This window comes from Clavelina lepadiformis, chromosome 3 (genome assembly GCF_947623445.1).
Source record: "Clavelina lepadiformis chromosome 3, kaClaLepa1.1, whole genome shotgun sequence".
Taxonomy (NCBI): domain Eukaryota; kingdom Metazoa; phylum Chordata; class Ascidiacea; order Aplousobranchia; family Clavelinidae; genus Clavelina; species Clavelina lepadiformis.
Window position 1 is genome coordinate 3,380,155 of NC_135242.1, and position 13,652 is coordinate 3,393,806.

The following is a 13,652-nucleotide window of genomic DNA, read 5'->3' on the forward strand; positions in this document are numbered from 1 at the left end:
GGTTTGTTATTGGAGCAATAAAACAACTACTTGGCTAGATTAAAATTGTACGGCTGGTGGCTGAAATGTTTCCAACATAGACTCGTCCTTTCAAAACAACTACGTTTATTTGTATTTTTACAAAAATATAAACAAAATGCACATGTCAAAGTTTCTTGAAAGTAATTATAAAAGTAACAAAATCCTAAAATGTACCTTAGCACCAACCGAAGTTCATCAGAATGAAAACAAACAATTCCAGACCACAAGTATAAAACAACACAAACTTTGTTCGGAAAGCATTATCTAACCAAGCTATCCACAACTTAAACAACAACATCTAACTCACTGCAGCTGCACCTTGCCACTACACCAAGTAACAAAATTGTCATGTGTGCAGTAATACAAGTTACAGATGTAAACACTAAAGATAGACAAAAACTTTTAAATATTTTATAACTCAAAACATGAAAATTCTACTTACAGAAGAGCATTAGTTTCACAGTATTGATATCAATAATAAAAACTATACCAAGCCTAGCTCAATTTAGATTAAATTTTGGCGACACTCAAAAGTACACTAAAACAGTGTAACCGGATGCAAATGCAGGGTTGAAGCTATAACTTCTGTACAAAACACAACATAGCCGTCTAAGTAACAATGATGTGAGATGTTTCAATTTTATGTAAGTAGATTTCAATTACAAGGCAGAGACAAAGAGAGAGCAATTTGATATGGAGATAAATTATTACCATTCTAAATGTAATCTGCGGATTACAGTTGTGGTTTGAAACTTGGCTCATAGAAATCTAACAGCTAAGTGCAAAAAATCTGTACATGAACACATGGATTTACCGAGTGGACAACATTTCAAAAGTAATAAAGTTATTCTCTCGTGGTTCTAATGCGACACCAGTACATTTTACAAAGTGTGCCTAAACTTGCACAAATACTAACGACCACTGTTCCATGTCAACTGCAAGTTGTGCTGGACAACATCAGATATGTTAAGACAAAGTGAATTTCGGGTTTCTATCATTAGCCGAAGATAAAAACAACTTACTAACCAGCATGAAATATCTCTCATGATTCGTGGTCCTGCAAGGTAAAGGGATGTCAGTGTAAGAATTTTTGAAATGGTGCTGCAGCAAATGAGAGGCTAAGCTAGGTCACTCACACCTTCAGGTCAGTCGCTCCTAACCAGTACAGCAATGCATGACTGCCTTGCAATAAACTTACCATTATCGCTTTCTTAAACTCGACAACTTGAAAGAGAACGTGCTCAAGGATGTGCTTTGCATCTCGCTCTTCTTTCGGGAGTTTAGGAGAAATTCCCAAGATGTCTCCACATTCTCGAACGTAATATTCCAAATCGTCATCGTTGCCTATGAGTTGAAAAAAATGACTTTTTCAAATTGCAGATTAACAGTTCATGACATACAAAGCATGCACAATTAAACATGCTATGCTGTGCATTGATTTGGTGGTCACTCCTGAAAGGGAAACCACTCTCTCATTGTTACTGTTATGGCCATAAACTAGGTTCACAAATGGTTACAAATTAATGGGAAGTACAACGTCAAGTGCAACAATCATTTGGAACGTACATTTGTTTGTAATCTGGGCAAGTCGGACCTTCTCTGAGGAGAAACATTCATCGAGGTCAAAGAGGTCAAGTGAGGGCCCGGGCAGATCTTGGAACTCTGGAGGAAAAACCTAGAAGAATACATTTTCACTTCAAATTTTGTTATTAGTTCAACATAATAATACACTTGTGGGCAAAGAAACTGGTTCAGGTGAAGTATTTCTTATCAAGAAACTGACAGCTGGTTGTAGAGATGGGAGCGGGGTTTCAAAATTGGGTGGAATCAACGTGAGAGGCTCGTGCTTCACATTCGTATCTTCAAATGCTCTGCAAATACAATTAAGCAACAACTTAAATCAGAAATATACTGCAACAGAGATACTACGTAGCTACCGATAACAACTTAAGATAGAAATCTGAAGTAGTTGAAAGTTAATTTAAGATATATGGTTATAGTATGAAGATTGAAGCAACGCATACTCAGGACCAGTGGCTGGTGGGTATAACACACACAGTCATAATGGTAACAAATTGGCAGCTAAAGTGAACATAAGGCTATCATGTATATAAGTTTAGGCAAAAACAGAACAAAACACACACTTGAGGACTTTGGGCAAAATACTGTTTCCCATCTTAAACAGCTGCTGATCAAATAAGTGAGTGAAGTCAGTTGGAATATCATCTCCTTCTTGCAAGCAGCTCTTAAGCCTTGACGAAAAAATACAACTCAGTTAGTTTAAAAGGCTAGAAAAGGCACCAATGAATTTAAGGCCTTAGGTGGAAATTTTTTTGCTAAAGGGAACTATATCAACCTCCCATCTAAGCTACTTTTAAAGGATAACTTAATATTGAAAGCACACAGCATTGCACAAAATAATCAGCATGATCCACTCAGCGACCTGGCTGAAAGCTTCTCTGTGTGTGGCAACATGTTGTAATCAGATATCTCTGGATCTTCGGCGTCGATTGCATTTAACTCAATGTCGTCGGTGGTCAGCCATTTCACCAACACATCCTTTAGTCAAAAAAAATAAAAACTTTAAAGCCAGCAAAATACGAAAGAAATTATCATAAAAGGGTCCGATATAATTCAGTAACTGAACAGAAAGACTACAAAAAGTTTCTTTAAACTCTAACAATGCACAAAGAGCGTGTGTAACTGTGTATATCATACCATGACTTTAGTGTTTTCCTCTTTGTCGATATACTGGTCTTGGAACATATGAGCAGACCCCAACACAGCAAGCTTGCCTCCAAAATGCTAAATAAAGAATTTTCACTCAAATCACAATGAAGAAATAATGCCAAGACAAAAAGGTCGCAATAAAATTGTTCCAATAGTACCTTAGATTTATACATAGCAAGCACGGGTCGGTTGACAGGAATGCAGGCTGAGCCAGTTGATAAAACTGACGTCGAAGGCTTCGCTACATTTAATGTTGCTCCATAGGGGTATACAAACTGCAAAGCTCTAAACGTACATAATCTTAAAAAGTAAAGCTTATGACCAGCACATGGTAATATGATCTTAAGGATATGAATGGTAAAGTATTCAGGGCATAAAAATGTGAATTGGAAAGCTAAAACAAAATTGAAAGCAGGAAGTTTATTGCGGGATTTTAAGAAGTTGAAATTTGCATATAATTTACTTTATTTATACATAACTTTTTTATTTTAAATAAACTACTATATACACATACTATTAGATGACTATTTGAGTTGTAGATAATGTCCTAGCTAACCTAATACACATGCTATAAACATCAAAAAAATTGGCTAAAGCTATTCTGTTGTCATTACTGGATGCAGTAAAGACTACATAATCGGATTTGGAAATGAAAATTTTACATCCCAACTCCCAAGACAAAAAAGCTATTAATGACAAATTTAAATAAATTTGCCTTTGTTTATCTAAAATCTAATAATTGTAAACTATATTAGCATGAATGTTTTCAGCCATGGTTCATCCTTAACATGTTGATTGCTAGGAGTCAATCGACAATCCGACCGTAGACGTCACACTTTCCACGCCATGAAAACAAAAATACGTTGCAAATCTGTTAAGTACATTTGTTCCGAGTTGCCAATTTGACGTCTTTTTTCTGATCTTGTCAGGAATTGGCATATAAATTGTATGAAAATTAGTTAGGTTAAGTCATGTTGACAGACTTCGTTGCTTTTTAACATGAAGCATCTCAATACACAATTAACCCCAGGATGGCAATCAACATGTTAACAATAGTCTTAAGAACCCATGGTTAATATGAGCATGTGATGGCACTATACGAAAAGTTTCCCACGCAACTTTCCTTGTTTGCTTTACCTCGATATCAAGTCCTCATCATTCATTGGCTTTTTGTAAACACTTTTTGTGAAATACAAACAAAGCAATTTCAGTTTCTGATGCCAATCGTTTCAAAATATAACAACCAGAACATTTACATAGAAACATGCTATTATATAGCGCAGGACTTTGACAACAGAAAGTATAATGTTACCGAACCAACATCAAATTTAGGTAATTGCTCTTGATATAAACTTACTGAGCAATTTGATTTATTCCACTATCCTTGTTTGTTTCATCTTCAAGACCAGGCACATATTTTCCAGCAGCTCGACTTATCGCACGATTTAGGACACCGTTGCTAACCAGTGCCTCTTTTGGGTGGAAGTATTTGTAATAAACACTTCGTACGACCGCGTCTAAATGTACGAGATATCTAGATATCGATACCCGGGTTCGGTAAAAATATGTTACTTGTACAAAACCCAACGTTTGTTTACTCTTTGTCTTACCATTATTAACCATAATTCCAAAATCTTCAAGAAGAAAATTGATATTTGTGTTAAAACTGCCTTCTCCTCCCTCTCCGAGCAAAACCAACAGACTTCCACCAGATTCAATATAACGCTTTAGGTTTTCAAACTTGGTAAAATACAAGGGACTTCAATTTGCCTTATTATCCATAAAGCATTGAATTAATTTATGCATCCTAATGCTCTGTACATCGCATTAGTCAAGCACGTAGTTTCATTTCAAACTGATATAAAAAAATTGTTTCCGTTAATATTCTGTCAGCATTTAAGAAACCATCTATTATGCAGAAAATTAACAGCTTCAATACTTGTCTTAAATTTGTACATTGTCGATTAAATCGCAAAGGTCATTAAGTTCGCTCGCGTGCTCCCTTGGACCATTTAGATTGCATTGCTGAGATCACTAGGATCAAGATATAAAAAATCCATGAACTAAGCATACCAAGCAAGTGGTTTTAGTTAACTTAAAATTTTTTTAGTTTGGAGGCACCAGGCAATTTGAGTACAGTTTTATTTGAAATCCTACACATGCATACAAAGCAGTTCTTACCTCAAATGTTGTGAACTTTTCCCGGGGAGCAGCAATTATAAATAAACGTGCTTCTTTCAACTTTTCTTCTGTTATGTCATCTTTGCTTCTACAAAAAGTATTACAAAAAAGTGGTCGTCATATGTTTAAATGCATGTCAAAGACGTCATTTCCTAATCAAGAACAAAGTAAGTTATGATTAGTCTTATGTACATATATATATATTGTACTGCATATTCATAAAAAATACAATGCCTTACTGGGCAACCTTCCAAGAGTTGCGTAGCTTTCTATGCCAAGATTTGTAACCATTTGACAAAGTGAAAAGCTCCCGTTTAGTTTGATCAAACAAGATTAAGTTTCGAGATGCATGATCTTCCATTCCCTGTCAAGGTGCAAAGTATAAAATTAAACCGAATAAATACCGAACTATTTAAATGCCAGTTTTTTGCCAGACTTTCTTCTTATCTAGGTTGCTGTTTTGAGCATAATTTACCACAAACAGGCCATGGCTATCGTTTAGACACCATATTCGACTTCATGGAGGGTTTTTCTGTGATCTTGGATTGCAAACAGACTTGCACGTATACCATAAGGTGCCAAACCCTAGCCAACATGTTGATTGTCCGCTTTTATATAATTGAGCTTTGGATACACAAACCTAGACAGTATCAATGTCAAAGGGGAAGTTGCCATGAAATCCAGACTGGCTTAGGCCAATAATTTAAGCGAAGTATAACCATGCAAAAACAACAATTCTCGGATAGTCTGTCACAACTTTTTACCATTTCAGGAGCTGGAGGCATGTTATGGTTGTTCTTCCCTCAAATATTGATGAAATGTTGTCACACCTCCTATCTGCCTTTAGGTTTTTAAAAAAATTTCTTAAATCTTAAAGAAACCAGAAAAAAGAAGTTATTACAGCACTAACACTTAGCAACTTAGTCTGTGAAATTAAATATTATATTGAAATATATTTTGACTTAGCCTATTACTTAAGAACTGTCAGTCCTAAGTTTAATCAGTCATTCCATGTTTTAATCTTTATGGCCTAGCCTATATGGTGAGTTATGTATAAATTCATTCCAAGATTTTAAACAAAAAAAACACAGAAAAACTGGTTGTTTAGACGTGAATAAACAAAGAATTAAGGTTTCAGTTTACAACAAAATTTGAATGTTTGCACGCATGATTTCTCGATTTCTTGCCATACTTCCTTATATCAGAATAGGTTATACAGGCCTAGACCAAATCATTAATGTTTGGAAGAATTTTAGACCGAAGAAGCCTCATCTTCCTGTAACACAGCTGAAATGAGAGATGTCGCATTTTCAGTTGGACACCTTCTGGCATTTAACAGTAACACCACTGTTAGTCATTTTCTTGGATGCTTGTAAAACGATGAATTTTAGCAATACAACCCAAAAATGTAAATTGTGATTCATAAAAGGATACTTTACTATAATGCATTTCAAATTATTTTATTCTGTGATTATTTGTTAAATATTTTGTATGTTTATGTTTTTAGATTTCTTTTTTAACTGACAAACACCCCAATCGTTATAAAAATATTTGCCTGCTAATACTAATTGTAGCGGTTTTTTATGGTTCCTACAGATCAAGTTAAACGCATTTTGAATACTTATTTGCATTTACATTGCATTGCATTTGCATCAGTGCTGTTTTTAATGCACTGAATTTTATTATCCATTGTTACAAGTAAACTACACAGCTGTTTCAGCTTGTTTGCAATATACAACAACCGTTTGCTTTCCATCAGCGGGTCCGCAACCTTTTTCGGCTCTTGGCTAGAAAAACGAAATGTTGGCGCGCCGATAATATTACATCCTATGAGTGTTGTATTTACTCGAATCATTGACTTGAGTTAATTCTCTAGTCGAATTGAGTAACTGATAAATTGGCTAGAGTCATGTTATGATAGTTGTGACGAAAAAAAGAAAATGAAGCACCAGAAGGTCAGTAACCGCCACCGTTAGAAATTAGATACAGACGTCTTTCGTCTAATATTGTAGATGTCAATATTTAATCGGTTCGATAGCCGAGTGGTTAGAGCGCGAGACTCGCAATAATACTGCCACTGGTACTTATTGGATACCCAGTGTCGCTACTTTATTAATGGGGCGCAAACATATGCTTAGCTACAGCATTTTTTTTAATTTTGGCTAAATAATAATCGGTGAAAACACGAATTCGAATTCTTGTACAATGCCTTTCAACTTTTGCGTTATTACTACATACTTTCTTTATGGAGACGTGACAATGAATGTGATTTGCAAATAATTAATAGTCCCCATTGAAGGTTGCAGATCTGGACAATGGGCTCGCCTGACTCCCCTGTACACTGGCAACAGTTATATTGACCAACAGTAATAATGAAGTCGGTACGTAATAATGCAAGTATAATTACAGTTTATCAAAATAACTGCCATTAATTCATGAAAACGTTTTGCCTATAAAAAAGGATTTTTAAAGCTCAGTATTTAAAGCCCATCCTAGAGTTTGTTGAGCTCCGCTTGGACAAGTAGTTAGCTACGGTCTCGGTGCACACACACACACGAGCACGGCTTAGTTTTTGAAGAGGACATTAGTGCGAAGTTGTTTGTTTAAAACTTTTTACTCTTTTTTGAGAATTTGCTCATAGAATCCATTTTACAACATTTTAAATTTCATTGTAATTTTTTATTTCACTGTAATACTACACGTTTCGTAGATAAACTTTCATAGCATTATATGAGTAAATCCATAATTTTATTCAAGACTTCATTTATTCATCTTATTCTAACTATCTCTTCATAACATAACCACAATTTTGCGTCATGCTCAGCGCAAAATGCCGTAATCTTACAATGAAAATCAGTGGTAAAAATGATATTAAAATTGAAGCACGCAGCATGTATGAAGAATAATAGCAGTAATTACAATAATAGTAATTTTTGCGCAAAACAAAGATACTGCAAAAATATTTGCATACAATAAAATTACAAAAAGCTTCGAACACAAAGAAATAGCTACCCTTTAAGAAACTGTTTGGATTGCAACATACGGTGTTTTGAAAAGAAACCAATATGGCAAAAGATTGATATTAGGCTACGAGGTGCACTACTTCTCAACTTCATGACAAAAAAACTTGGTTGTACCAGACGATAAATAACAAAATTGATCTGCAAAAAAAGCAAAAAGTAAAAAACAAGGAAATTAAATCAAACGTTTTAGCTTTCAGATGCAAAGAATTCTTTTTATAAACCATACTACTACATTAGACTCTAAATACGATCTATTCGGTACATAATTGTAAGTTAAAAGCCTGCTATAATGTGAATAAAAAAGTGACGTTTGTAATAAACTTTGTTTGCTTTTTAAAGCATCGCAATTGCCAACGTTATCACAGTGGAAAGTATTGCAAAGTATGCTGAAGAACTGTTGCTGCTGCTGCTGCTGTTTCCAAAGCCTCCAACTGACTCTGTTGTAGAAGATGTGGCCATCGGCGAGGAAGATGCAGTGGAATCTATTGTGCTGTCACCTGCCGTGCTTGTAGATGATGATGTTGTTGTTGAAGCTTCTGTTGCGCCTGTCCCACCAGTTGACGTTGAAACTGACGATCCTGGTATTGTTGTTGTTGTTGTCGAAGCTTCTGTTGCGCTTGTTCCTCCAGTTGACGTTGAAGTTGAAGTTGACGATCCTGGCATTGTTGTTGTTGTCGAAGCTTCTGTTGCGCCTGTTCCTCCAGTTGAGGTTGAGGTTGACGATCCTGGCATTGTTGTTGTTGTCGAAGCTTCTGTTGCGCCTGTTCCTCCAGTTGACGTTGAGGTTGACGATCCTGGCATTGTTGTTGTTGTCGTCGAAGCTTCTGTTGCGCCTGTTCCTCCAGTTGAGGTTGAGGTTGACGATCCTGGCATTGTTGTTGTTGTCGAAGCTTCTGTTGCGCTTGTTCCTCCAGTTGAGGTTGAGGTTGACGATCCTGGCATTGTTGTTGTTGTCGAAGCTTCTGTTGCGCCTGTTCCTCCAGTTGAGGTTGAGGTTGACGATCCTGGCATTGTTGTTGTTGTTGTCGTCGAAGCTTCTGTTGCGCTTGTTCCTCCAGTTGAGGTTGAGGTTGACGATCCTGGCATTGTTGTTGTTGTTGTCGAAGCTTCTGTTGCGCCTGTTCCTCCAGTTGACGTTGAAGTTGAAGTTGACGATCCTGGCATTGTTGTTGTTGTCGAAGCTTCTGTTGCGCCTGTTCCTCCAGTTGAGGTTGAGGTTGACGATCCTGGCATTGTTGTTGTTGTCGTCGAAGCTTCTGTTGCACCTGTTCCTCCAGTTGAGGTTGAGGTTGACGATCCTGGCATTGTTGTTGTTGTCGAAGCTTCTGTTGCGCTTGTTCCTCCAGTTGAGGTTGAGGTTGACGATCCTGGCATTGTTGTTGTTGTCGAAGCTTCTGTTGCGCCTGTTCCTCCAGTTGAGGTTGAGGTTAACGATCCTGGCATTGTTGTTGTTGTTGTCGAAGCTTCTGTTGCGCCTGTTCCTCCAGTTGACGTTGAAGTTGAAGTTGACGATCCTGGCATTGTTGTTGTTGTCGAAGCTTCTGTTGCGCCTGTTCCTCCAGTTGAGGTTGAGGTTGACGATCCTGGCATTGTTGTTGTTGTCGTCGAAGCTTCTGTTGCGCCTGTTCCTCCAGTTGACGTTGAAGTTGAAGTTGACGATCCTGGCATTGTTGTTGTTGTTGAAGCTTCTGTTGAATTTGCCCCTCCAACTGAGGTTGACGTTGATGATGCTGTTGTTGTTGATGCATCCGTTGTGGCTATTTCTCTAGTAGTTGCCGTGTTGGTTGTTGATAAAGTGGTCATAGACGCAGTAGTTGTGTTTGTTACTTTAGTTGTGACTGTAGCTGCAGCGTTTGATGTTTCCAATGCTGTCGTCGATACTGTTGTTATGTTTATAACTCCTGTTGTGTTGGATTTCGCTGCTGCTATTGCAAGAGTTGATGTTGTTGCTGTCATAGTTATTGTTTCTGTCGTTGGCATTGTTGTTGTTGTAGTTGTTGCTGTTGGTATGGTTGTTGATGTCGCCGCTGTTGTGGCTGTTTCCATAGCCGCTTCTTCTGTTCCATTTGAAGTTGTTGGCATTGTAGCATTTGTTGTTGAACCTGGAACAGTTTCTTCTACTGTGGATGTGTTTGTAACTTCTGTTTCGTTTGTTGTAGCAATCACTGTACTTACTGCTTCTGCTGTTTCACCTGTAGTAGTTGATGTTTCCGTTATTGCTTCAGTCGCGTTCGTTACATTCGTTGGCATTGCTGTTGCTGAACCAGACGCGTTTACCGCTGTTGTTGTTACTTCTGTTACTGGTACTGATGCAGTTGGAGCCGGAGTTGTTGCTACTGCTGCCGATGCCCCGGCTGTAGCATTTCCAGTCGATGTCTCGGTTGTTGCTATTGCAGTAAATGCTGACGTTTGTGTTGTGCCATCTGAAATGTTCCCATCAGCTGTAGATTCAGCCACTAAGGTCGTTTCGCTTACTGTATCGTTAACAATTTCGGTTGTTTCTGTCATCTCATTGTCGGTAGTTGGAACTTCAGTTGCAACTTGTGTTGTTGTGTTGTCTGCAGCAAAAACAACCATTGCTTCTGTGGAGTTAACCACGCTTGACGTATTACCTGTGGTCTCTGGTGTTGTAACAGCTGCATTTGTGACATTAGCAAGCATTGTGTCGTTTGTGACGTCTTCTGCTCCATCTGTAAAACTTCCATCGGTGAAAGTGGTTGTGCTTGCAGTTGTAGTGAAGTTGAAAGTTGTGGTGGTGTCAGTAACAAAACTTTCATTTCCGGACGTGTTCGTTGCGGCATCAGTAGCTCCCATTCCTGCAGTGGTAAATGAGTCTGAGGAAGAGGTTGTGAATGAATCTGTGGTGGACATGTTGAACGACTCGATGCTAGTTGAGTTGGTAGTTGCAGTTTCTGCTGTTGAAATGGGTTCTGTGGTGGCTTGTGTGACCGCTGCCGGTAAGAAAGCCAATAAACCTGCCAAAAAATCGTACACAGATGAGCATAAAGCTATACACAGTTTAACAGCTTAAAAATCAGCGTTACTTGTTATCAGAGGTAGCCTATACAAGCTAAAACGTATGTTATTGCATTATAATTTGAGTTTTTTCCGAAAGTATGTTGGCTGTGTTTGTAGTTAGTCGTAAGTTGCGATGGTGATAAATCATAACGTATATCATTGTTTACAAATTAAACAACTTTCTGTTAAACTGTTTCCTGGTAACAGAATAATTGAATAGTCTACAATACCTTTGTGCGAATTCAAAAATCACGCCACGTCACGCCTATAGACATACACAAAACGCGTTAGATGCCGTCAAAATTTCTTTGAATATGCAAATTATCTTCGTATCACAAAGAAAGGTTTATTTCTGCTTGGTATGACTTGAATATATTTCATACATTGTACTAAGTCATAAATCAAATTGTTTTGTTTTGTTGGACCGTTGGACGCTTCAGGTTTTCCCAGGCTTGTCCATGGGATGGGATGGGATGGGACAGCACGAATTGCAATTCCCATGGCATTGAAAATTTGCTAAATGAGCACAGTGACTCGGAATATGAGTACCAATGATAATAAATTGTCATAGATAGACAACTTTTCTGAACTTTAAAGTTAACAAAGTCAATAAATTTTGTCGTTTTGTATCTCTCTTTGTACATGTAGTCAATTCTAATAGACATTAGACTTAAATTTCCATAAATTTAATAACATTTATTGAATTGTATTTTGATGGGATGGCATGGGATGGGATGGGATGGGACAGGCATGAATTGCTATGGGATGGGATGGGATGGGACAGAAAAAAATGTCCCATGGACAAGCCTGGGTTTTCCTCCGATGGTTTTTTCCCCAAACGGTTTTTTTTAAACATTCATTCATTTTTAAAAAAATTCACAGGTCCACGAACAATATAATAAATTAAATTTAGGTAAATGCTGATTTAACTTCTCTCTTTCAAAAGTTTTTTTATTACTTAACGCATTTTTTTATAAAATATAACGTCGCATTGTACAGACTATTTCTACAACCCTTCTCAAAGTGTTTTCATATTTTTCTTTGGAGAGGAGGCTTAAATATATATATAGACTATATATATATACATTTCAGATACAATACGACGTGGGCGTGTCACCGTTATTGGACTGTAAATTGACTTAATCTAAAATTGAATTGACACTGAATTTCTAAAACCTTCACCACAAGAAGTATAGCGGCATCGAATTAATTATTTATGACGTATATTACAAATTTTGTGTAAACAGACGCCTTTAAATGTTTATTAGTTGTTACATTGGACAAAAAACATATTGTAAGCTGTCGTCACATCTCTATATACAAGACTCACCTGTAGCAAAGTATACTTGTAGTTTTAAAATGTTCATTTTTCTTATCAATTCAATGTACAGAGTAACCAATTTTAACTATAAAAAAGAAACCTGAAAACGTTATTTTTAGAAACTGAATGAATTTAAAACTCAAACCACAAAGATCAAAATGACGAACAGAAGCCCAATATAATCTGCACCAACCTTCTGAGAGGTTCACGCTTAAATCATCATCATCTCATCTTAAACGCTCATCTCTTAAACGCAAAATCTAACGCGCATTGGTAAAGTCACTAATTATTTGAATCATCAACTTTCCACACCTTTATTATTGATAAGATATCTGAAAGTATTTTATTTGAAATGTTTTTTATCAAATTCCATGAGAGCTAATTGAAATAAACCTCCACCCTACTGACGAAACTTGCCGCCATTCGCCAATTGAAAAAGAAAGCTTTAACAAACAATTACCCTCTGCTGAAGCATACATTATTTCCAGCAGATATGGTCGCGCCTTTTATTGCACGTTTCAGCAAAACCTGGCCCGAAACCTGAAATTACCTGCCTGCTTCAAATACACTGACACTCAATTGAAAAATAGATTTCTGTGAGAATTCGCTTCGGTCTTTAGGTATTTTAAGATTATACGAGAAAAGAAAAGCATTTTCGCCAATCTTCCATGACATTGAAATTCTTTCAACAATGGCCGCCTGTTTTTTATCAAAACAAAACTAAATTCGTAATAAAGATATTTGTCGTCGAATTGTTCTCAATACGGTTGTGCTTTCTCTATTGAACTGAATTCTTTTTTGCTTTTTGAGGTCAATATTTTCACTATTTATTCGGTAATAACTACTGCCCCGTACGCTGTAACACCAGGTTAACGAACGAGAAAAATAACGCATTCATACAATAAACCAAGCGAACATACTGTCTTATGAAACAGCAGTACTGTGGTGTCAGGTAATTGTTTACCGGCGCTCTTTTTACCACTTTTTTCTGCAAAAAACTTTGAGGTCAAGTTTACAACTGCAAGCCTGTAACTGGGTTGAGTGTTGTGCGATTATTACGTCATAATTCTTTCTTATTCATGACTTCATAAGTAAGCGCTGTCGTGTAATTTTAAACACATTTTCCGCATTGAAATATAGCCTGCCTTTTTACATAGCTACTGTAACTTTTTACACGCAGCGTAAGACGTATTGGATTAAGTGGTCTTCAATAAAAATACCGGATCTGTGCATGATTATATAGCACAACGACGTCTCCACAGCAATAGAGACGTTTCCCCTTCGATTTCAACTATTGCGATACGTCATCATCCATTCTATCTTTTTTGGGTGTTTCTATTTACAGTAGCGATTGTCAC

General features: G+C 37.0%; 2 protein-coding genes across 3 annotated transcripts; both read right to left on the reverse strand.

Moving 5' to 3' along the window:
- Positions 1 to 85: 85 nt before the first annotated feature.
- Positions 86 to 5,851, reverse strand: LOC143448689 (intraflagellar transport protein 52 homolog). Its single transcript, XM_076948536.1, has 13 exons — positions 5,697 to 5,851; positions 5,172 to 5,296; positions 4,933 to 5,020; positions 4,362 to 4,491; positions 4,109 to 4,268; positions 2,910 to 3,036; positions 2,740 to 2,826; positions 2,465 to 2,580; positions 2,166 to 2,273; positions 1,805 to 1,892; positions 1,588 to 1,696; positions 1,220 to 1,365; positions 86 to 1,078 (listed from the first exon to the last, which is right to left on the reverse strand). The coding sequence occupies exons 1-13, from the start codon at positions 5,715 to 5,717 to the stop codon at positions 1,064 to 1,066; spliced, it is 1,320 nt and encodes a 439-aa protein (XP_076804651.1). The 5' UTR covers positions 5,718 to 5,851; the 3' UTR covers positions 86 to 1,063.
- A 1,756-nt stretch (positions 5,852 to 7,607) lies between these two features.
- Positions 7,608 to 12,396, reverse strand: LOC143450586 (uncharacterized). 2 transcript variants are annotated; one of them, XM_076951193.1, is made up of 3 exons: positions 12,304 to 12,396; positions 10,533 to 10,930; positions 7,608 to 10,292 (listed from the first exon to the last, which is right to left on the reverse strand). In XM_076951193.1, the coding sequence occupies exons 1-3, from the start codon at positions 12,338 to 12,340 to the stop codon at positions 8,289 to 8,291; spliced, it is 2,439 nt and encodes an 812-aa protein (XP_076807308.1). In that variant the 5' UTR covers positions 12,341 to 12,396; the 3' UTR covers positions 7,608 to 8,288. The 2 variants fall into 2 exon arrangements, with proteins under 2 accessions (XP_076807308.1, XP_076807307.1); XM_076951192.1 differs by having other exon boundaries at positions 7,608 to 10,930.
- Positions 12,397 to 13,652: the final 1,256 nt, after the last annotated feature.

What these genes read in the sequence shown, in the direction of transcription:
- LOC143448689 (XM_076948536.1), bottom strand. Translation starts at nt 5,717, where the DNA reads ATGCCTCCAGCTCCTGAAATG. An exon ending in GGAATAAATCAAATTGCTCA is followed by an intron (nt 3,037 to 4,108) that starts GTAAGTTTATAT and finishes ATGTACGTTTAG; the next exon opens with AGCTTTGCAGTTTGTATACC. An exon ending in AGGAAAACACTAAAGTCATG is followed by an intron (nt 2,581 to 2,739) that starts GTATGATATACA and finishes TTTTGACTAAAG; the next exon opens with GATGTGTTGGTGAAATGGCT.
- LOC143450586 (XM_076951192.1), bottom strand. Translation starts at nt 12,340, where the DNA reads ATGAACATTTTAAAACTACAAGTATACTTTGCTACAG. An exon ending in ACAAGTATACTTTGCTACAG is followed by an intron (nt 10,931 to 12,303) that starts GTGAGTCTTGTA and finishes ATTTTTTGGCAG; the next exon opens with GTTTATTGGCTTTCTTACCG.